A 25,203-nucleotide genomic window follows, 5' to 3' on the forward strand; every position below is an offset into this window, starting at 1 on the left:
TGTACCTGTACGCATTCGTTTTAGGTTGATATTCCACTTTCGTATGGATTGATTCAGGTGCAACCGAACAGCAGCAATCTTTTGAACACAATGGAAGTGTACTGGGATCCCATGAAGGAGATCGGTGTCTACATCAAGGTGAACTGTATTTCGACCGAATTCACGCCGAAGAAGCACGGCGGCGAAAAGGGTGTTCCCTTCCGGATTCAAGTGGAAACTTATCTGGACACTGACAGTGGTAGCAATTCTGGTGGATTGGATTGTTCCGTCAAACCACTGCACGCGGCTGCGTGTCAAATTAAGGTAATTAGTTTTAGAGTCGAATTTACTCTAGTGGCCGTTTTTAACGATAACTCTTCATTTTGTAGGTTTTTAAATTGAAAGGAGCCGACCGTAAGCACAAACAAGATCGCGAGAAAATTCTTAAACGGCCACCGGCAGAGCAAGAGAAATATCAGCGCAGCAGCGAGTGTACTTTTTTGACGGATATAACAACCGAACCGATGCTTACGCCTCTGGTTGGCAGTTACAGTCCCGAACAGTATGTTGGCCGTAAACATTTTTGTTTTTATGTATTTATTTTCCATCATATTTTAGAGTAAAACGTAATATATCACCACTGCTTAAGGCACCTACTTCGCCGGTGCATATGAACAAATTTGAGAACATCATGTCTTCGTTTTGCAACGGTTCGGTTAACTCAACCAACAAATCAGTGGTGATGGGTGCCGCGGCAGCTTCGAGCAATCCGATTGCTATCAGTAACGTTTCCTCCACGAACAGCCTCTGTAAACTGATCGACCAAAGTGCACTCTCACCTACGCAGGTCAGTGCGGATGTAGACGATTATGTGCCAAACATAACGAAGGATTCGAGCCCATCCGCACTCGCTCAGTGGATGAGTTATCATCGACTAAATGCATACGCGAAGACTTTCTCGCAATTTTCTGGATCAGATTTGTTGAGGTAAACATACAATTTGATTTTGTGGTTTTTCTTAGGTGACAATGATCTCTATTTGATTTCAGAACTTCCAAGGATGATTTGTGCAAAATTTGTGGCGTTGCCGATGGAATACGCATGTACAATATACTACATTCAAAGTAAGTGATTCTATTCCTCCTATGAGCGATTCCATTTGAATTACAAGGTCGATTTTTTGTATTTTTCTTTTATTTGGCACAAAATTTGCAGACGCATTCTTTATGACCAAAAAGGACAATTTGTATTATCGGTTTTCCGTTTTGACTGTAGTCTTACTTTTGAGAAGGCCCGGAACAAAAAAAAATTTACCTATAATTTTTCTGAAAATATTTTGATTCAAGTATTTATATGATGCATTTGAACTTCATCCTGTAGTACAGAAAAGCAATTTTCTGAAAGATCACATATAGCTACAAATGCTCCTTCCCGCAAGTATTTTTTTTAATTTGAGCTTGAGCTTGGATAGACTTTACACCGTAGTTGCTCTCCGTGATTGACCTGAACCAACCAAATTGCACAAAGAACACACAAAATGACGCTTGGGACTAGCAAATCATTCTCGTTGTGCAATTTTCGGTGATTCGAGCTTTAAATGGCTAATTCGAGCTAAAAATCCGAAGACCGCATGTGTTACAATACGCGTCAGAGATTATGGTATCCTGAGAAGGACAACCTGTAAAATGGATTGGACCGGTTTTTATTCTAGTATTCATCGCACGTACTTTTTATCAAAATTCAGTCACTTAGGCGGAGATTTGACTGTGGGAAACCGAGAAAATTCCTCTAAAGCCAATCGAGCCGGCAATATGTTCCATTATTAGTCACGTCTATTCTGTATCGAACTTCAATCGCGACGACGGAGTGTTATTTTTGGGAAACCTGACAAGGTCACCGAGAAATACTTCTAGAAACAATCGTCCTGACGATATATTCCATTATTAACTGCGCGTATGCTTTTTCGTCGTTTCGACTGGTCCCAGAGGAGCTCTCCCGGTCATCCCCTCAGGCCCACGAAAAGACATCTCCACGCAGTCGTGATTAGATTCCTCTATCCGCGGGCCACAAACTCATTTTCTGGATTATTGTTGGTTCGAGTGGTCGATTTTCTAAAGGAAGAAAACAACTTGATTACTACACATATGCTTTATGATATTAAATTTAAATTTCAAATTTTATCAAATTTACTTATCTTGCTATGTATGACACACCCTGTGTTTCTCCACTTCTCATTGCCATATTCTCTCCGGGAAAGCTGTCAGTTCTTTCTCCAGAAAAACACATCCCCTCTAGCATATTACATCATGCACTCAACACAAAAACACTCGTATGCATATGAAAAAGAGGATGGAATAATTAAACGGAAGTAAACCTCGCGCGGCTGGCAATTGGTGATTCTTCATTCCTCAGTGATAAAATCGATACGGCACAGCCACATATACAATTTCCGCGATAGAAGATGGAGACAAGAGCGCACTCTCATTTTAATGAAATCATGTGGCATCAATTTTTCTAACTTTTGAATAAAATAGGAAACAGACTCCTTCTGTTTTGTGAACATCCCTTCATCGCATCTGTCAGTTGTGACCCATTTGTTAAAAAAAAACTTCAACAATTTTTTCTTCTAATAAACATCTGTAAACACTTTCAATTCATTAGATAAGCCGCATTTCTTTAAGTTGTGGGTTATGAGATTCATATTTTCGTGAATGGTACATACACACACGTTGTGAGTTCCCGAGCTAGTCAAGAGTTTACCGTTTTTTGGCCGGAGTAGAGCAAAGCATGTTACACGTTAGTTATACGATCACGATGACCAGACACTGCTCGACTGGTTTCATCGTCTTCGTAGAATTCGTAGCAGCAACCAATAGAAGAATGCATACCGCTTTTATTCAGTAATCTTTTTGCTTCCGTTGCCGCGTATGAAGTTGTATTTTAAGTTTTTTTTATTTTCCCGGCTGTTCGTGGAGTAGGCAATACAGACAACAGTTGAAATTGTTCAGCCTTTTTCGTTCCTTCTATTGTAAACTTTTCTTTGGCCTGTCAATTATTTCATACAATTCGCTAGTTTTATTTTCATCAAATTTAAATTTCGCATTTAGAACAAAGATGTGTTTTCTAATGCTGTAGACTATCTCGTGGAGTTTTTTTTTCGTCACATAATTTGCAGATCTAATTTTTGTCTTATATATTGGCGCTGCGAGTATACTTGAGATTTATTCTGTTAAAAGATCAACATTAACTATTTGGATGTATTCAGGAACGCTAGTGTCCGTTGTCTCAATTGATGTTGCTGACGTTGCTTCTAATAATGTCTCCTGAATAGGAGCATTGATGTTGAAATTAGTTGACTCTATTGAAATTACTGATGTCGCTTCTATTTTTTCCTGCCTGGGATCGTTCATACAAACATCTTGCTCTTCACTATCATGAATAATCATCACTGCTTGATAGCAGTTCGTTTGGCCAACTGCAGACGACAATTTTTTTTTTTTACTAAGCTTGTTTTCTTTTGCAAAAAATCTACTAATTTGGTAATATTTCTCTCCTTGAGATTTGGCCAACTTTTTGAACACTTTTTCGAAAACTCGTTTACACAATCCTTGTAAAAGGTATTCATTTTGTACCTCATTCTTCTCTTCTGAACTATCATTTCATTTATATTTCATTTTGGTATTCATTTTGTACTTCATTCCTCTCTTCTGAAATATCTCTTGTGTCTTTGCTGCACCAGCATTGTTTTGTATACCAATATAAACAACTACTTTACAACTGTTGTGAATATATACATATGCCTGTAATTTATTGCTTGATGTCCAATCGTCCCACAATATCATTCCAATACTAAGAAAGAATTTTTATTACTTTCCATTATTTTATTATCTTCAACAAAAATGATCAAGGAAGGATGAGGGAGGGATCAGAGTTACCATATCTACAGATTTTCCAATCTTTTTAAAACCAAGAATATGTAGTTAAGGATTATAGATTTTTTTGGGATTTATACAGAATTTACAGATTACAAAAAAATGTAAAAGTCTGCGCCATCGGTTAGCGTTAAAATTAATCAATAACACTATTTGCCTTTCTCTTACTAAAGCACTTACTCAAAAACATATAGAAGGTACAAATACTACAGGGTTTTCCAACTTTAAATTCCGAAAGTAAATTGAAATAAAACACACTTAGAATTCGAATTTCGATGAAACTTTTATTTCAAATTAAAGTTTGGTTTATGCCATTATGTGTGAAATACAACATCATTCAAATGTCCACCTAGGGCTTCCTCGCACACCTTGATCCGGAACAGGTAACTTTCGATGTCTCTTCGGCATATATGGGACGGTATCTCGGTCATAACTTCACGAATGTTGTCTTTCAAATGTTCAAGAGTTTGCGGAGAGTTGGCATAGACATGGTCTTTCGCATAACCCCAAAAAAAAGTCTAGCGGGTTCAAATCGCATGATCTGGACGGCCAATTGGCATCACCAAAACGCGAAATTATGCGTCAGTCAAATTTCGTTCGCAATATGGCCGTGTTCGGTCACATTACGATGATGCACAGGTTTCACAATATCCGCTACGGATCTAGTTTGTTCGAATTTACGCACTACATTAGCGATTGTGTGCTCTGTAGGCCGTCCATGATGACCAAAATCCGTCCGTAATGCTCGAAAAACATTTGCCGGTTTTCCATCATTTTTATAGTATAATTTAACAAAATTAACACGTTGTGCGATGCTAAAACGATCCATATTGTAAAATGGCAGACATTCAACTAACGATGTGACGCTTTGGTTGACAGCTATGTCAAACGGTTGTCAGCGCAGGGCTGTATACTTTCGGAAGCCCGAAATGGAAAACCCTGTAGATATTGTTCGCGTCACGTAAATTGTTCAAATCTGAGTGCTGTTTGCTCAGTCATTTCATGGGGGATTTATGATATTTTTGCACCAATCGTATGCATCTAAAATTCTATTGCATTTTAATTATAAAATTTACCATAGTTAATAGCGAATAGAAAATAGTGTTGAAAATAGAGCTTATCATTTCCCACATATTTATACTGTTTCCCTAACACGGACGATAAGGTTTAATCTGCGTTAGGGAACGTATTGCGGTCTGCATATTTATAGTTATCTCTCGCACAGCCTAGAGTGAATTTTCTGATATTAAATGATATTAACTTCATTCATGAAATATTGAAGCACAAGCCAATGAATTCGTCCTCAACAACATTTTAGATTTTAGTATTTAACTGTTTGACTGGATCGAGAAAAAAACTGGAACATTGGCAACGCTGATCGTGTGTGCGTAGGTCGATGCTAGCCAGTACTGGTTAAACAGACGGCCGATAGTTGGCCGACAAAACGGTTTGAACGTAATCGGGAAGTCCATCAAACTATTTATCGGCCGATACTGAATCGGTGCGATGTGCGGATATGCATATCGCTTCGTACTGATCAAGTCGGCCGACCAAACTATCGGTGAACAAAAGTCTGCGGTCTGCGGGGACTCTTAATGTTGCAACCATCGAGTTATTTTTAATAATTACTAAGCGTTGCTCGTTCGTGTACTTCACCATGATAAAAATGTTGATTTTGACTAACATTTTGACATTGCCAGATCATTGAAATGTTTTAAGGGTTCGTTCGCAAAGGAAATCATGTTAATGAAAAAATAGAGAATGTATGTCGTCTGTATGTCAAAATTTGTTGAATCAAAATGGTTTTCTAAAAAATATATTCAAAAATATCCAAGGGGAGTGGGATGTCTTTTAAGATATAAAAGATTTGAACATTTAATTCAATTTTCGAGTAAGATTTTTTGACAGTGTGTTTAAAATGTTTTTTTTTCCTAAATAGTTCGATAACTCCTCAACAACTTTTCCGTACATAATGTTTTAATCAGACATCTTAGGCCTGATTCTCGAATACACTTCATGGTGGAAACGGAATAAACGGCACGCCATTGAACTTCTTCTTCTTCTTTAATGGTACTAACTTTCCTAGAGGAACTTCGCCGTCTCAACGTAGTATTACTTGCGTCATTTTTATTAGTACTTAGTTGAGATTTCTATGCCAAATGACACGCCTTGCAATGCATTCTGAGTGGCAAGCTCTAGAATACGCGTGATCACAGTGCAAGTCGGAGGAAATTTCTTTGACGAAAAATTCCCCCAACCAGAACGGGAATCGAACCCGAACACCCGGCATGTTAGTTATGACGCTAACCACTCGGCCACGGGAGCACACGCCATTGAACTACATTTTACGAGTTAGTGAAGTGTCGAAGATAATAATGAGTTTTCAGGCAGAATGAGCACTTTTCAAATAAATGATAAATGATATTAATGATTAAAAATCATTAATGAAAATCAAATTCTTCGTATCAAACTGGTATTCAACGTGAGTGGAAAACTTTGTTTTCTTCATGTGATATAATAATCTCATACAAAAGTTTCATCTGAAGATAATTTGATATTATAATGATAAGTTTAGTGTTGAACTAATCTCGTATCCAAATGTCGACACCGTACCGTTGTCATCGCGGATACGTTTCATTCCGTTTCCACCGTGAAGTGTATTCGAGAATCAGGCCCCTTGATTTCGAGTTACGACACTTTTTGACAAAAAGTTCAATGTTTCTGCATATGCCCTTATAAAAATCAGTCTTAATTAAAATTGGTTATATGATAATGAAATTTGTGATTTTCGGTAGTTGCCAACATTTGTACAAAGTTTATCAAACGGAGAGGGTCGGGACAACGATTGGTCGATTTAGTGTAGAATTGCTCTTTCTTATGATATATATTTTTTTACACAACCCTATACCATGAAAAATAATCACATCACATAATTAATTCAAGGCTTGCAGCCGAAAATGATCTACTCTTTTAGAAAAAAATGATTCTAGGTTGAAAAACTCGAATAACGTTCGACCAACGGTTGAAAGTTAATTTTTTTCAATCAATTTTATTTAAACCCTTTCGCGTAAAACGTGGCTATTAGACTGTGCCAGAACTTACGACATTGAACCTCACTCGTTGTGGAAAGATTGCATAATTCCGCGCGCATGGTGTTCGAGGGAAAGCGAGGCAAGGCTCAAAACTTGTCTCATTCACCCGCAAAACTTTAGTACGCGCGCACTGCATAGTAGGGAAACGACTTGTTGTGTTCGTGTTTGGTTCATACTGTTTGAAATTAAATAATAAAATATGGAAAGGGGTTAAAATCACTGTATCTCGGAAATGGTAGCATCTAGCACTTTTTTTTGGCTACAAATTATGTGTACTTTCATAAAATCGAGCCTAAAAGCAATTATAAGAAACATTTCAACAATTTTCGAAAATCCAATTTTCAGCTTTTTTGTCCATCATTTTTCCATTTTGGTGCACTGTGTAATAAAATAAACTTCATTGGTTGTCCGCTACGAAATATCAACCAATAAAAAAAATCAAAAACGTCTTTTCTGAAAAAAAATATTTTTTTGACAGTGCATACTTTCTCCATATAGCACCAATAAAAACCTAAACCATTGCGGGAGACATCAGGTCAAATGAACCAACCGTTATTTTTATTTATTAGTTATTTTTTTTAAAATTTCCAAGTGATCTTTGCTTAGGACCTTTCACAAAGGTAAGACTAGAGTTAAAATAGCAAACCGATCATGCCAATTGTCCTTTTTGGTCATGAAGAATGCGTCTGCAAAATTTGATTAAAAAAAATAATACCAAAGTTAAATTTATGGAAAAATCGTCATTCGCGGAAGAACAGCTCCTATATTACCTCATAATAATAATGTCGTCTTTTCCAGAGCCATTATGCCTCGTCTCACCATATACGTTTCCTTCGATGGCACCATGTATCACGCCGTTTATCTGCACACAGGCACCTTGAACGAACTTGTGCAAAGTTTGCAAAGAATTCCCGATTTCGTTGAAGCCATACAGGGCTTAAACTCATCCGATAGCACCAATCCATGGTCCGGTAGCTTCCAACGGTCGCTGAAGAGTGCTGCTGGGGCGGGTGGAAATAAATACGCGAACGTTACGACCAGTGATGCGCACACCTCGGTACCATCGCCCTCGTCGCCCATTTCTTCGTCGTCCACCGTTCCGAGACTTAATTTACTGGTCAATGGCCCGAATGGAGTACATGTCCTGCTGACGGATGAGGTGCTGAGCAACATCAAGGAAGAAAGTCTGTTCCAGCTTGAGGTAAAATCAAACGGTAATGTTCTTATGAAAGCAGTCGCAGTTTCGAATAGTGCTTCATCAGGGAGTAGTGGGGAAAATGATATGAATTGAACGCTGAAAATATTTAATGTTGAATCTTCAACCCTTCTCTCTTGTGAATGAATTTCCATGCGTTTCTTTGTTTCGAATAATTACCATCCACCAACAAAATTATGAAAACATGCTTCATGTGCCTCAGGTTGCACGACAGTACTTCAATTCTTCAATACAGCAAATAAACCGTATCATTCTAGTTACATATACCATTGCCGTACGGGACATGAGAAAATTCGTAACTTGTGTGCCATTGAGTCGATTTGAAAACAAATCAAGAGAACCCATGTTGCCTTCTGATTCCAACAAAACATGGCGCCAATGTCACTGGCATTGGTGTCAAATCGGTGAAAACGTAGCATTTAATCGCCAGTGTTGAACGTGTCGTTATTTCTTGTTTAAGGGGTGAAGTAGATAAGAGCGCAGTCTGACTAAGAGATTTTTCGCAAGTACAAAATCATTTTGAATGTAAGTCTTGTTATGTAAACACTACATTTGCATTACTCCGAAAGAAACAAAAAACTAATGTGCCTTATTCGCAATGTTAAACTATAAGTATGATAAACATCACACACACACAAACATCCGCGAGAGCAATGGAAAACATTTATTGAAAATTTGTTAATTTCGGGATATGTTAAAATTGACATAATGAAGCACTCATACGATACATAAAAAAATAAAGCATGTGATTATTTTTCTCAAAATATATGTCTTAATGAAGGAGGAACAGAAGATGTCAGAACAGTGGCCGAATCAGTTTTGATGGTTACGCGTAATTTTTATATAATAAAATTTATGTTTTGTGAACAGAATATTAGAGTTCAAATTGAATATTTGTATTTTCAAATAAAATTCGAAACAACAGTTGGTTTGTTTTAGTTCGCAATATCGGTTAACAATTGCGCAATTTTCACATGTAATTTTTTACATCCATCAGTACGTTTCATCTATTAACGTTCTCCATTCATTACCGTCTTATTTACGCATTACCTCACATTCATTCATAATTAATTCACATTGCATACAAAATCATGCTTTGTCATTCCATTGTATCACCAGAACTTAAAAAGAACGCCATTTTTGCAGAATCGAACTAGTTTGGCTCTCAACGGCTTGCTGGATGCTGGCCTCACCGTTTAAATGTACCGACTCGTGATGCACTCTATGCTCATCTAATCATCCACTACCGAGGATCGTTCTGATATTCAATATTCCAAAATGAAATCCGGTTATGATGTTAGAAACCATCGTTCAAGGTTCTCTGTCGCAAGCATCGATGATATCTGTCCAAACAATCGTAAGTAATATTCATTTTTTTTCCAAATTATTGGGTGCGCAACTTAATTCGTTCGTTTCCACAAGATGGCTTAGAATGCTATAAATACTCGACGGCGACAGCTGAGTTAAAGTGTATGTGTATAAATATAAATCTAAAATCATAACAAAAATTCAAACTTTTTAAGAAGATTTTTCCATATAACGCAGGCTCGTTTTCCCTGCTTCTTCTATTCAATGAAGTCTCCATAATATGTGTGCGAAACAATTTCATAAAGCTTTGAATAAAAAAACTATAACGGTTCGTGGATCGAAGAGTCAAGTTTACTCCCACTTTTGCGATGTGTAAGATAGATGGTTCAAAGCAAACTGTTCTCCGAAAAGATTTTGAAGATCAATATTCCAACGCCTGTACCTTACTCTGGCCGATGTCTGAACACCGCCGAAAATTGTCCGTAACACTTTTTAATCTATTTATTCATTTATTTGTGTTTAGTCAACAGATAAAATATTCACCCCAATGACAACAAATTCTACTTGCTCAATACAACTTAATTGAAAACACTACGGAAACTACACTTACTTTCATAATGAGAAACATTGAAGTCGAACACATCGTAGCATCTGTAGAAGATTCGGTACATCCTTCGCATGGGCTCGTTGAATCCGTAGTTGTTTCGTGAGGGACGGTTATACAAGAATGTGTGTGAGCGTAAATTTCGGCGGCATGTGTTTATATGTAGACAGCTTAACATCGAAGTGCTGTCAATCTTTCCCTGGATTAGATCACTAATGAAGCTTGTCATCACGATGTTGCGTCTCGGCTCCAATAGTTCCAGATGTACGAGCGTACAACGGCTTTCGTAACTGGGTAAATTATTGGTGTCATTCCATGGAAGATGCCTCAGAGCAGTTCTGAATTCGTACCACCTACGATATTGTGCAACTTGCTATTGCTCTCGATGCGATTCTTCTTGTTTCGATCGTGTTTAGCCAAAGCAATGTCGTGATTCATTCTATTAAACGCAGCGGAGAGATCCGTTTAGACGGCTTCCACTTGATGGTCTAGTTCGACTTCGTGGATGATGAACGAAGTAAACTTTACTAAATTAGTAGTCGTCGAATGGGCATGCTGATCCTCTGAAATGCAGTGAGCGGTGTTTTGAGACAGTTTTTCGAGAATAATCCGCTCGAATAGCTTGGAGGTAGCACTTAATGAAGCTATTCCTCGATAATTGGATACATTCCTTTTGCTACCCTTTTTGTGAATCGTGAAAACGATGGATTCTTTCCAACAGGCAGAGAATTCACCAGATATCAGAGAGCGATTGAAAACGCTGAATAGAGGCGTTGTCAGGACAGGCAAGCAGCGTTTGAGATTCAAGAACGAAATGGTATCTGGACCGGGTCCCTTTGTGCTCTTCAGTTGATTCCCAGCTGAAATAACCATTTCTCAGTGATCAAAAATGGATGACTTGAGAAGGCCGAGGAAGATACGTTGCAAGATGCAGCTACTACGTGTTGATTGCTGATTCGTTCTGCAATATCAGCGAAGGTGGCCGCTTCCACTTCATCGTTGATCATGCTTGAAGGGAGCCCTGTTTCCTTGCCCGAAACTCTTAGAAGTGGATTTCTGATGGCGTTGCAACTGTGTTTGGTACGCTTGAAACAGTTGATCGTTCAGTTTTCGTTCTCGAAGAGCTGTCCGTTTTCTCTTTTTCGAACGTCTAAACTCCGAGTTCAACCAGGTAGGTTTAACCTTTTGCGGTCTGGAACACATTTCATCGCTTATAAAACAGAGGTGAAGCGTACGGTTGTTGCGATTAATCACTCCGTTTTTTTGTCCAGGTCTAGAAACGCGATGAGCGATTTTCGTTCGAAAATGCCAATTACTTACTGGTCTTCTACCAGCATTGTCCACTTTTAATACCCGTAGTGGACATCTGGCATATCAGCGTCTAGTACAGGGTCAGCTTCGTACCGTGACGCACCTGATTCGATTGTAGGATTCGGCGAAGTCCGAATAAAGCACGATTTACCGCTTAGATGCGACACCGAATCCCCTTGTTGGTATCATTTTCTACGGTTATCAGCGATCCCAAGGACATGAACTCGTTCACAACCTCCAGTTCGTCGTCGTCTACAATAACACAAGGTAGGAAGCGTAGGTTTTCGTCTCTTCCTCTCGTGTACTTGATTTTTGTCGCATTAATTTCCAGAATTCACCTTAGCCTTTAGTCTGGTGTACGTTTCTGCCACTGTTCCAAGCAGCAGAACGACACTTATGAAAGTCGTGCCTTTCTCTTCGATGCCATTTTTTAGTACAACACTCTCGAGGGTGATGTGGAACAGCAAACGTGATCAACCAGCCGGGATGAACGAGCCTTCATGAATCCTGCTTAGTATCGATCCATGAACTCTTCAACCAAATGAAATTCTCGATGGGACGCAGCTGGGGGACGTTCGGAGAGTTGTCGACTTCGGAGAACATCTATCTTCAAGCGGTTCATCTCCTTCAGCGATTTCTTCGCGTGATGAGCGGAAGCCAGATCCGGCCAAAACACCACGTTTTCGTCCGGATGACATTTTTGAATGAAGGAGGCAACTTCCGGCAGGCACTTTGTGCTGCAAATCTCCCCGTTCACCGCATGTCCCGAACGGAAGAAGAGCGACTTTGACATCCCCTTCTCGCTGATGGTTAGCCACAGAAACACCTTCTTTGGGAACTTAGTGTGATGGATGTACTTCACGCCGGAACTTACCTCCTTGAAGGGGGCCGTAAAGTAGCTGGTTCCATGCCAGTCGTTGACATCCAGCGTTAAATACGTTACGTCGTCCATGACGACCGTTTCGCCGGTAAAGTTTCATTCTATTCGATAATTTTAGTTTCTTAATAGCTTTAACGAACCCTTCAGACATGATCTTAATCGTATCCAGCCCAATCAAGTCATTTAGAGTGAAGTCATGTGAGTCCGCGAAACCCTCATTCGTCAGCGTAACTTCTTTAAAAGAGAGCGGAAGAAGATTTGGAGTATTTGCGGTAGAGTTGGTCGTTCAAGCTCTTGTAACGGCGGCTATGGGGAAGACAATTTGGTATGGAAGAGAACGAAATCTGCAGAAAATCCTGTGAGCGAGTTTGCTGCGGAATCCGACCTAGAGATCCAAAAACATTGACTTGATAATTTATTAAACCATTTGAGTTTCAGTCAAGTAAATCTTTTGCGACGTGGTTAGGGTATGTTTGAAGACTAATATCGGGAACTATACGGCCAAATTTGGCTATACGGCCCGTGGCGACTATACTTTTTTCTAATTTTTTGTTGCAAAAATTAGATGCAGTTTATTATAAACGCGATTATTAGAAGCCAAAATTACACCTGTTATGTTTCTCAGAACGTGATACAGTTTAAATGCAAACTCAAAGTATTTTTTTTACTTTCCACAGTATATTTCATTAAAAGATCACTATTTCAACCTTTTACTGACAAAGATGTAACGTCATGTGAAAACGGTTTATCAAACATTTTCTGCAGAGATCTCCACTAATTCGTTCGTTCTAACTCTAGTATTCAGTAAGTAATGTGTGAACCTGTTATCATCCTAACATTGTTATACGGTACAATCTTACAAAACTATTTGGAATGAACCTGGAAGAATAAAATAATTTCCTGTTTTCGAGTAAATAGACATCTCTCTTCAAAACATCATTATTCATTTGTAGACATGGAAGTCCGTAACGCTTCGCGTCGGACATTCCGTCGCAAATCAGAATACAATAACAATTAATAGTAAATATTTATATAAAGTCTCGTTTGATTGCATTTAGTGAAGCTTAAAATATCTGCATGTCTGCCAGGAGTTTGTGCTGGAATGTTTCTTGGGCTGGGTACATCTCATTTCTTTTTTTTAGCCTGTTTAGCTTTTTGTTTCTCCTCACGCTTGCGTTCTTTTTCGGTTAGTGAGAGATACAGTTTGTAGCCAAAGAACACTGAAATGATACAGAATATGGTTAGTACGCAATGGACCGTTTCAGGGACAATCAATCATGAACGAACCAACGAACAATACAATGAGCGAAAGGAAAGCTAACGCTATGAAGAGATTTATATATTGTTGCTTCTGAGCGGCCGCCCCAAACTCCGGAATCAACTTTTGTGCCTCGGAATTTTCGTTTGTTACAGTTTGATGCTTGATCATTTCTGACAATCCATTCAACTGGGTAACGAACCGCCCTTTGAATTCATTGATAAACTGCTGTTTTTCGCCGTCTGATAACTTAACAAACTTCTCAGACATTTCAACCAGATTTTTCCTCAGTTTTTCGGCCATCGTACGCTGGGTTTTATCTTTAAGGAGAGTCTCCAGCGCATCCGAACGAAGCGCTTCGAGAAAGGGATTCTCCTCGGTGCTTAAATCCATGTTTGACCTACGTGATGAAACAGAGAGGTGCTAAATCTAGCAACTGAACCGTGCACACTACACTATCAAGTGATTGAAGATTTGATTAAGTGGTGATCGAAGTGTTGTGCACCTTCGTCTACTAGAGATGTTCGCGCTGCTGCGGTGGGAATTTTCGCGCCACTATAAAAAACAATTGTTTTTGGAATATTATGCTCAATTAGCGTGCGTACGACATATGAAAGCTGAGAAAAGTTTTCAGAACACAGCGAATCGGTGTTATTGAATTCGAACCTGGCCAGCGGTGTGCAAATTGATTGTAGCAACAGTGCGATCTCTACACGAAGATGACGTGTCTATTTACCTGTGCCAGCGTGTTCCATCGTAAATATAGACACTTTTACGTAACAGCACTTGCACAGGTCGGCTCCGTTATCTTGGGTCGGGTGATTATGGTTAGAATGCAACACAGGATGATGGAACACTTGTGATAGCTCTGACTAGGCGACCATTTACTGATAAGGACTTATCGTCGTGCTGCTATTTAGTTTATCTCCTTGAATAAAATAACAACACGGAACGATTGACCCATTCCATGAGGTTATGCATCAAAGAACCAAATTTCAAATCAAGTTTTAGGAGAAAATTGAAAACGTTATTTGAACAAGCATTAGTTATAATATAATTTCTCTGAAACGAACTTAATTTTTATGCACTAACCTTTGAGAAGGGCGAGTTTAAAAAAAAACTACATAACTATGTTTAAAATACTTGCTTAACCAAACTTCAATGTGTATATAATATTGAATGGATAAATAAAGACTTTTTCAGACCTAGGTTTAATTTTGTAATTTATGACAAACAAACAGGTATTTTGTATTGCTGTCACGTCACAAAAAAGCTTTTTTTTTAGTTTATGAAATGAAATTAGTTTCAAACATTTTTATACTTGTGTTTCTCTCAGCAAACAATAAGGGTAAACAAAACACAAAATTTAGTTCAGATCGTATAAGTATACTATCCTTTCCAGCGTGACCTGACAACACTACAAACACTTTTCTTTGCGTTTTTATGTATCAGGGTGTCGACACAAAACCCGAAAAAACTTCCCTGATATTCCCTGATTTTTCAGTAATTTTTCGGAGAAATTCCAGATTAATTTCTCTACTAGTATTTCAGCTATAGTTTCTAAAACATTTTAGCTTGCATAATGAAATTTAAGAGCGTCTGTCGAAATCTTCCAATAAATGAATGGTTTGTAATTTTCAGTTGAGTTAAACGACGACTGATACAAGTACAGTTCAAAGTTATCTTGAAGGACCCTTACACACTAGTGCAGGATGAGTCTTTTTTATATCGATTCGGACCAATTTCACGTAACTGGTTCGATTTTAACGAAATGCTTTTTCTTGCAATTATCGGCTCTCAAAGTTTTCTTCGTATCATTTCCAGAGATTTCGTTTCTGTTTCCCGTAACCGTTCTATTAACTTACTCATTAGGACATTTAACGCAAACGCTTCTTTCGTCCAACTGTCCTTGTCTTGCACAACCGTTTCTTCACAAATAATTTCTAAAAACATTCGGTGTCAATGGAAAAGCCCTCTCAACGTTGCGGTTTCTACAGGGAAGACAGAAGACCATTTATGGTAAAAAGTCACAGGAGGGTTGTGTCCGAGACACGACCGCATAATTGACGTAGGATTCCGTTAGGTTATCTGTTGATTTTGGATAATTACATCGTTAAACTCTTTGGTAATGATACGGTGGACCTGAAAAGGGCCGTTTTGTTTGGTTGTTGGGTATTTGTTCATTCCACCAGTGTTTAACGGGTGATGATGACAGATAAAGGATACCGAAGTGGAACGAGATATGATGAGAACGGTTCCCGGAATAAATCGCCACAGAAAACGACTGCAACAGAAACCACCGCTTATAAAATGTGTAGTAGGCTATAAATATTGTGGCGCGGTATTGTATTTCAAAACAAGAATTAACCGGGCAAACGTATCGCCCCAGGCAAACGTAACGCCCCGGGCAGACGTATACCGTCCGACGCTCGCTAGAGCTCGGTCGGACATTGCTAAAGGATCGTATCCTATGTTTCAAACTAACCGGGCAATCAGTGGATCCCAGGTTTGCGTGCGAGACACCGCCGCTTCCGACGGCGGGTCGGCGGTGGACTCGGATTGCGTCATCTTGGCGGCATGGGCCGCCTCGATTCCTTATCCTCGCCAAATGGGGACTTCGTCCCCATTACATTGTCCTCAGAATAAATTTCGAAAAACGAGAACAAGAGAATAAATTTATAATAGAAATGTGAGGCACATGATGTTTTTCCCGCGCCAAATATTTCTAGCCTACTACACTTTTTCTAAGCGGTTGTTTCTGTTGCAGTTGTTTACTGTGGCGATTTATTCCGGTCACCGATGAGAACCGCCCTCTATAATCCTAGACGAGATGCCTCTTGTAATATGTATTGATGAAATAAAGAAAAAAAAATCACCAATGTAATATAAGATAATTATTAATACCGAACACAATTATCAATTTTTCTTTTTCAACAATCCATCATGAAATGACTGAGCAATAAGCGTTTGAAATTGGACAATTTTCGCGATGTGCTCGATTCTCGATTTTCAATTTGTACCCCAATATGTTCCCGAAAGACGTAATCCTACGTCAAAAGTTCCGTGAACTTTTCCTTACCAAAAGTCCAGTCGTTCATTTTTCAGAACATAGTGAGAAAACTTGTTGCTTTTGTTGCTATCAATATTGTTTCAGTGCTAAGTCAGCTGGAGCTCTACTTATACGTCCAAAATCCGTCAGATATCAAAAAGGTCAATAGGGTTGATAGTCAAAACTTCCTTGAATCGTTTTCCAGCCATTTTATAGGAATCAATTGCGATCAAATCAAGGATATATCAATGCTTTAAAACCAGTGCTTCGCATTCCAGACGAAATTTCAAAATTTTCTTGTAGTAAAATTTTGGCGAGTTTTTTTGAAACCATCAATCTGTGGATGAACCGAGTAAAATATGCAACCCGAACCTACCCAAATTCAAGAGTTTTTCTTCTCCATTTTGAAAGTCCAGTTGAAACTCGCGTAATATGACCAATTCACGTACCGTCCATCGGCACTAGAAGAAGTTTGTTAAATTATATAATTCTAAAGCTGCAAGTAGATCTCTGATGCTTGAGAGCGTTACAAGAACAATGGCATCATGTAATGATTTATCACCTCCATCTTTTTTTATTCCCAAAATTTAACATTCAGATCCATCTGCAATCTCTTTGTAGTCTTGTTCAAGTTGTCGAAACAAACGTCAAAGTATAGCTCACAAGGTTTCATCGAGCTCAGATTTAGAACTCGGGACAAAGTCATCATCATGAAGCTCATTTTGTCACGCCCTTGCTAGACCTTCTCAGCTTTTGGTGTCATAAAAAATTTCGAATCATTGCAATAATTAAAATTCTAATTGACAGAATTTCATTTTTTTTTCCAGATTGGTGACGAAATTCTTTGATATTCCCTGACATTGTTTGAATTCCCTGATATTCCCTGATTTTCAAGGATTTTCAAGGTAGTCGACACCCTGTGTAGAAATCACAAGAAAATTTCTTACAAGAATCATCAGTTGAAGAACATTTTAAAGTTAGTTTGGCTCGGTGTCAGTCAAATACTTTTGTGGCGTGATAATACCTGACTTTTCGCTGTTTCGGACTGTTGAACATTAATCATTAACATTAATGACTGCCACGTCAGTCACCGGAGACTGACAGTATAACATATTGGATTGGATTGGATTTGGATTAAATAGACTTTAAACTCTGAGAGTTCATTCGTCTCTATATAACATATGATAATAAAGGTAACTAATATAAGCATATAAGCTTATAAGCATTTCCTTTCGAACAAAATACTTCCCACTACGATAAGAAAATTTGTGTGGTTAAAAGTAGCTTCAAAGTTCAGTACATTTCAAGCCGGGTGTGAAGAAGGTATTTTTAGCGGTGAGAGCTGTTTTCTTCGGTGGAAACCCTAACGTGAAAATTTGATCCGCAACGGTTGCTGCAGCCGCCGCCGTCCCGCCACAGAATCGATTCGATTCCGTTTCTCTGTGGCCGTTTTGAGTGTTCTTGGTGAAAATCCTATTATTTACCAAGTCATAGCCATTTTAGTGATGCGGTATCTAACCTGGTACGGTCATAACTTCAACGCGTTTTTCTCGAGACTAGTTTTTCAAACTGGCGTACATGATCTCAAGTTCTACTGAACAGATTCATGTTGAATTTATATGAATACAATCTGCATGCATGTCTCTATCGCATGAACCGCTAATAAATCATATTTTAAGAATTTTACAATTTTTTAAAAATCGGGAATCTTCAGAAAACACGTAATAAATCTCATTTTGTTTTTCAAACGGCCGCCATTTTGTCAAAAAAGATGGTTTTGACTTGTTCGAGGTTCATACGACAGCGGCATCTTCACTGTTTCAGAATCTGTTCGATTTTTTTGTTTCAGAAAACCAGAAGGTCTCGAATCGTATGCGCCATGGCACACTAGAATACTCCTTAGTTGGACGGGGAACTGATTACACATCCATCGGCCCATGTCATATGTTTAACTAAGGAGTTTCGTAGTCCTACGTTAACAATGCGGTCGTGTCTTGGACGCCACCGTTAATTTTTTCCATGCAATTCCATGACTAACACTTGTTTGTGGCCCCTTTGAATAAAAGGTTGAGTACCGTTGCCTTAGAGTGACGCGTTTGCAGTGTGCTCGGAGACAAAGAAAGCGCACGTACAAATGCACACTCAAAAGTCAACAGTCAACGATCCAAGTCAACATCAACGTCTCCTTCAACACGCAAACATAAACGCCCTTGTACAGGTACGCTCCGTTCAGCGGTAGCACTCCGACGGAGCACACTGCCGTAGTGAAAGGGTTAATGTAGAGCCAGTTTGAGGCAACATGGTTCGAAACAAAAAAAAAAGTTTTATAACTCTATCACTGTTAAAATTCGAACATATGCATAGAATTTTTTTTTTCATAAAATATGATCGTCTATCACCTTCTAAGAGAATCTGGATAATTTTTTTTTTCATGTGAGAAAGGTGTTTTCTGACTTTAATGAGATGAATAAAAAATCAAATGTTTCTTTTATATGAAAAAAAAAAACGAAAAAACATGCATAAAAACGAATAAAAAAAATCTTGTTTGACTCGATTATATACAGGGTTCGATTATATACAGTGAAAAAAATCAGAGACTGTCGGCCTGATTCTGCGTGTCGTGTGAGGTGAGATAACAATTGTCTCTTATGTCACGCGATTCCACCAGGCGTATGCCGTGAGAAATCTCACTTGAATGAACTCTCACCGTATTCCCGCTCTCAAATATACGTGACGATTGTCATATGAACTGGGATTTCTAGGTGACAATCGTCGATATGTCTTGAGGTGTCGACAACGCATAAAAACAAATGAAAAATGGAAGAGGAATAATAAGTGTCATTTTGGGTCGTATAGAATCAATAGTAATGGTATTGTATGTATCAGTAAATACAATTTATCTTCAGTGCGAGTAGCGAATTGCAAGTGGTTTGATTTTTTTGTGAAATCGGTAGTGAATCTGTTATCCCTCAATCGGACGAATAAGCACACCGAAATTATTTCCATTCCATGAAATCTATTTATTTTCTTTAAAATATATCTATTACATGGATCTGAGCCAGAACGACAATTGAACACTGAGAGCGCAGAGAGCAGCAGCAACTTCGACCAAAACAAACGAAAATGTAAAACTTGACGGGATACAATCACCCTTTCACTCTGCTTGTTGAACAAACTAATTCTCAATCAAATACCTGAAAATTCGGCAGAATGTCCCGATACACAACGAAAATGTTTATGCTAACAACAGGTCAAATCTATAGATATGGCACTGGCTGTAGTAAAACAAATATCTGATCTCTCTTAGCGAGATAAACAAAAATCTGTGATGTTTGTGATGTTTTTTTTTCTCAAATAGGGTAAATGATCTTGGTTTGTCCAATTTGGGGTGTTTTTACGCAACTAGTAAATGCAAATCGATTTTTCTTCATGAAAATCACACATAATCGATACGAGTTTGGGTTTGTTGAAAAGCCCCAAGTCTCTAGTTGCTAATACTACCATAAGGTGTTGAAATTATTCAAATTTTTATGTTTTTTAACGATTTTCCTTAAAGAAGAATTATGATCATGGCTTGACCACCTCTGATCATGGTTTGCCCAAAAAAAAGATCATGGTTTGTCCGGTTTTAGAAATCTCCATTTTTGAATGAAAACATTCGAATTCACAATTAGATGTTGCATTTATCATTGCTTGAGTTTACTGTCATCATATTGATTCATTCATAATTTAGGTTTTCTTCAGAATATTGCCTTTTCTTGGGCATTTTAGAAGTGTTCACCTCAACACAATCAACACAGAAAAACCATACTTCTGCTATGCGCGAAGCACACCATAAACAAACATAAACAAACTGCAGCGCGCCAAGCGGTTGCCATAGAAATCATGTGGACAAAACAACATTATTGAATTGGACAACTCATGATCAGAATTGAGTTCATCAATATGCGTTAATTTAATGGTTTAGTTATGTAAATCCGATACAAATGGTGAGCAAGCATGATGTTTACAATATTTATAAGTGTTGTAATCCAGAAAAGGTCTGAATACGTGCCAAATAATCATCTGGTGATCGATTAAAAGTTAGCTCGAATGAGGGGCGCATTGACACAAATAGAAGGTGTATTTTATAATCCATTAAAACATGTGATTTCGTAAAAATATACTATCAAACTACTATAAATCATGTAAAAGGCAATTTCATTTATATGTTTCGAAACATTCGAAGGCCTTATTTGACACAGGAGCGCTGAATTAGAACATTCAAAAAAGTGGGCAAACCATGATCATATTTTCGACTGGACAAACCAAGATCATTTACCCTATATGCGATAACAATCTGAAATATCTGAAAATACGAGCTAATGTCTGCGAAAATGGCCAGCTTCGTTTATCATGTGGAAATAAAGTTTTGTCAATATTTTAAGTAGCCTGCAGTAGGAATAAAAGGTTGTGACAAAAGTTAAATATATGCAAATTCGTGAACATATATGCGAATGTGGCACCTCGGATCTGATTTGGCAACTAGCAGAATGAACACGTTGTCACATGCAGTTCATCCTCTCACATATGTTTATAAAATGAACCTCTCACGACACCCGATATGACTGTAGGAATAGAGTGAGGAGAGTTGAGTGATGGTGATGTGACAATTGTCATCTCACATCACAAGCCGCGTAGAATCAGGCCATGTATATAATAAAGTCCGCCCTGCGAGATGAAGAATAGAAGGTGCGAAGATTCACGAGTTTTGGTTGTGTTGAATTTTAATTGTGTTAGTAGCCAGGAAGATAGGAAGTTCACATATCAGGTATACCAGTCAGTTACTCAAATGGTACAAAATTGAATGTGTCAACGAATAACGTTGAAAGAGGATATACAGAAGCTAATTACAGATTTCCGAATCATATTTTTCGCATTATGAAAAAAACAGAACATATCACGAACTAAAATGTTTAATTTATTCTTCGATTTCAGAAATAGTATTCTAATGTCTACTATGTTTGAATTCTAGAGCAACTTCATGGAAGTTTGACTTCTGTTAGCAATTGTTATTACTTTTTTCACAATTAGAGTGCTGAAAACTCCAGAAAACTAAGACGCACGCGGAAAACTTTTCGTCTCAATCTAAGTCATACGGAGTCACTTAAATTTATTTTTCAAGTTCATTTTACATGAAAAAAAACTTGCAACATTTTTTCTCATGCACTGTCAAATGTTTATCCGTCAAAGGAACAAAAGATTGTGTGACTCTGACTTTGTTCGTTTACGTTTTTGGTCAACGTAACGAGAAGTAAAATTGAATTGAAATTAAGTTTAGAACACTTCAAAAATACTGAAATTTCAGTTTCTGTTAAAAAGTCTGGCCCTTATGATTTTGAACAGTCTTCAGAATGCAACTCGGTGCTGATGCGCAACAAGATTTTTGCACCCAGTTGCGCTCCCACTCCTTGTGCACACTTGCGCTCTGGCGAATGAGCACGCTCCGAAACACAGATGAAATGTTTGATTGTCAGCGCCGTTCTTACGCAGAGATTTGTACCCAGTGTTAAGCTGAGGTTTACGCTGAAATTTGCGCCGTGCTTGCGCCGTATTTCTATACCGCGTGCTTGAAACTGGATTGCTCTCTCTGTTGAGATATTTTTCTTCACACAAGCGTATAGCGGTATACGAAATGGAGGAGTAGGCATGACAGCATGGGTTTGCAGAAGAAATGAACACGCTTTTAAAATGAAAATTATTTTTTCCAAATGAAATTAGTACCCCATGTAAATTAAAATCACTTTTGATTGCAAGTAGTGAAAAAATATCATACCAAAATTGTGTCTAAAGATAATTTTATATTATAATGGTAAGTTTTGGAGAGAATATTTGAAAAATCATAGAAAATAGTTTAAATTAGGGTCAGAATAACGTACTTCTAGTAGGTAAATAACTGCAAGAAAAAAATTTCATACAAATTTTAGCAATTTAAAACTGCCTCAGGACCGACTAATCTGATAAAGAATAGTTGGCCTCATACAAACTAACGTCGTATCCAGATGTCGACACCATTCCGCCGTCAACGCGAATACGGTGAAGTTCACATTTAATACACTTTATTGATTTTGTGACGTGACAACGCTTCGTGGAGACTGTTTTTCGCACATAGCGTGTTGTCCCGTTACAAAATGCATGTCGATCTTTGCAAGCTTCTTGCGATTTTTTGAAAAACTCAATAAACCGAAATCTACGTTCTCGTTTTGTTGGCAAATTTGTATGTTTTGAAACGGAACTCAAAATTTAACATTAATGTTCAACAGTCGGAAACCGTGAAAAGTCGATACTTGCCAATATTGTCTCGTCACAAAAGTATTGGACTGACAGCAAACGAATTCAACTATAAAATATTCTCCAACTGAAGATTCTTGTAGGAAATGTTCTCAATTTCACTTTTACATTGTTTACCATTTGGAAATCTTGTAATTTATACCTGAAAACGAGAAAACCCTTGTTTTTGGTGGGTCGATACTTGCCAATATTTTTTTCTGAACTCACTTCAAGTAATGTTCACTTCTGCTCCATTATTAGTATGATTTCGGAACAAAAATTAAGATGGGAAAGTGGGAGACTACATGACAGACATAGATAGTTCAGGTTCAATTTTTATACAAAAAAAAAACATTAACATATTAAGCAATAAGTTAGACTATTCTTTTAGGAATCTCAGGACTGCAATGAAGAAAAACTGTACAAATCGCTTACCAAAAACTAAAGCAATAATGATGACCATTGTCGAGAATATAAGATACTCGGAAAATCCTATTGCCATCTTACGGTCTAACGAATTTTTCAACATTCTCTCTTTGAATTGCTCTTTTTGCTCATCAGACATCCCGTTTAGGTGCTCCATCATCTTCATAAACTCGTCCATGCTGGGAAGCTTGAAGTTGTTTTCACCGCCAAAGCCCTCTTTCGGTACATCTTGACCGAACAAGTCCGGAACGACGTCCTCGTCCACGTTTTCCATGTTCACTCAGAAATCACTTCGAACGTATGAAACCAATGATAGTAGTCAATTATTGGATCGAACTGATCCAAAGTACATCACATACTGAAGAAAATGGACAAAATCGCCGAGAGCATTGGTGATAAGGACCACCTTTATGAAACGGTTATCGCATAGAAGATAATTGCACGAGATTTAGCAATTTGAATGTTGCCGAATTCACATTCATTTCGCACGTTAATCGCTCAAAGTGCGAAGCAGAGGTACCTATACTGACAAATAACTGAGAACACATTGTGTAGACTGTGTGCATCTTACATTGAATCTATGTTTCGTTCCTTGTGACCGCCAGGAAGACATAAAAAATCTTCACTGACGATTCAAGCACGATTCCGAACCTGAATACAATTTGTAGGCTGTCTTAGCAATCTAAAGAATACTTTGTAAATCAACGCTACCATATGGAATGCTTCGATTCCATATCCGGTTTCCAATTTTCTGCTTATTACGGCTAGAGGCACAGTCAAAACAAACTACACACCTGATAATCCGACTACTACGATGGCTGGAATGACGAATACCACATTCGGGAATCCATGCTGGAATGGATCGCTACTGGAACTCAGTTCAACCATTTTCGGCGACTTGTCCTGGGTTGTACACAGCAAAAACGATCTAGATAAATTAAATTGTCGATTACTGATCTTGATTCCTGTTGGAACGAAGTACGCAATCACGGTAATTACCTTTTCGTCGTTCAAGGATGGTAAACAAATGAATTTGTACACGAATTTTACTGCTAACAGATAAGAAGCAAAATCCAACAAGTTTATATTATTCCCTACACGTAGGCAGTCCAGTTGTCAGTTAGCCGCTCTGTTGTATGTGTGTTGCAAGAGGAACCAACGTTGCTTGTTCATATATCTTATGGTGCGTTCGCACTATCAACTTTTTGTGACATACGGATCTAAACTTAATGATGCCCGTTTGTGGATATAAGTGCGATTCACATACAATATCCACGCCACGTTCACGTTCCGTCCCGTCGCGTTGCGTCAATTAAGTGCGATTCACATACAACATACACGTCACGTTCACGTCCCGTCACGTCACGATACGTCAATGATTCTACCATGCAATTCTCATGAAAACATTCACATACACCAGCAACGTAACGACCCGTCAGCATACGTTCAACGAAAACGACCGGCAGGGTTTGTAGAAAAGAATAATTGACGGAGACGGACGGCTCGTTTGATTTTTGTCTGGGCTTTTGTTTTGATTTGGTTGCACAGTAATTTACATCTACATCGACATTAAGCTAATTGAACAGATCTGTGATGCAACACGTTTCATTAGACATTTTTACCTCTAGTTGGACATTTTTGTAAACATTGAGTTCGGGGCCCAAATTATGGCCCCACATTGAAAGTCGCCACCAGTCGCAAATGTCCAATCACTGGTCGAAACTGACTCCAATGCGACACTGAGTGGTGCCTCAGCATATCGCTTTATAAGTAACTTACTGTACTTTTTATGCCAACATATCTCTTTGGAGCTAAGTCATTCGGAGTGAAAATCATTCG

At 38.2% G+C, this 25,203-nt stretch overlaps 2 protein-coding genes across 5 annotated transcripts in view; one reads left to right on the forward strand and one right to left on the reverse strand.

Annotated features, from left to right (window-relative positions):
- LOC129771513 (upstream-binding protein 1) overlaps positions 1-9,143 on the forward strand; it is a 53,866-nt gene extending 44,723 nt beyond the window's left edge. For both annotated transcript variants that reach the window (XM_055775245.1, XM_055775246.1), the window contains 5 exons: positions 25-303; positions 369-541; positions 598-966; positions 1,029-1,103; positions 7,802-9,143. In XM_055775245.1, coding sequence (XP_055631220.1) covers positions 25-303; positions 369-541; positions 598-966; positions 1,029-1,103; positions 7,802-8,294 — 1,389 coding nt within the window. In that variant the 3' untranslated portion in view covers positions 8,295-9,143. The remainder of the gene's footprint in view (positions 1-24; positions 304-368; positions 542-597; positions 967-1,028; positions 1,104-7,801) is intronic.
- A 3,843-nt stretch (positions 9,144-12,986) lies between these two features.
- LOC129771525 (uncharacterized) lies at positions 12,987-24,292 on the reverse strand. Of its 3 annotated transcripts, none has more exons than XM_055775267.1 (3): positions 24,159-24,292; positions 13,610-13,980; positions 12,987-13,542 (listed from the first exon to the last, which is right to left on the reverse strand). In XM_055775267.1, exons 2-3 carry the CDS (start codon positions 13,971-13,973, stop codon positions 13,448-13,450), a joined length of 459 nt encoding a protein of 152 aa, XP_055631242.1. In that variant the 5' UTR covers positions 13,974-13,980; positions 24,159-24,292; the 3' UTR covers positions 12,987-13,447. The 3 variants fall into 3 exon arrangements, with proteins under 3 accessions (XP_055631242.1, XP_055631241.1, XP_055631244.1); XM_055775266.1 differs by lacking the exon at positions 24,159-24,292 and adding an exon at positions 24,076-24,113; XM_055775269.1 differs by lacking the exon at positions 24,159-24,292 and adding an exon at positions 14,317-14,642.
- Positions 24,293-25,203: the final 911 nt, after the last annotated feature.

Source organism: Toxorhynchites rutilus, chromosome 2 (genome assembly GCF_029784135.1).
Source record: "Toxorhynchites rutilus septentrionalis strain SRP chromosome 2, ASM2978413v1, whole genome shotgun sequence".
NCBI lineage: Eukaryota > Metazoa > Arthropoda > Insecta > Diptera > Culicidae > Toxorhynchites > Toxorhynchites rutilus.

Coding starts and splice junctions, on each gene's coding strand:
- LOC129771525 (XM_055775266.1), bottom strand. CDS start 24,098: ATGGAATCGAAGCATTCCATATG. Junction 13,981..24,075: donor GAATCGAAGCATTCCATATG/GTAGCGTTGATT, acceptor TTCATCACGTAG/GTCAAACATGGATTTAAGCA. Junction 13,543..13,609: donor GCTCATTGTATTGTTCGTTG/GTTCGTTCATGA, acceptor GTATCATTTCAG/TGTTCTTTGGCTACAAACTG.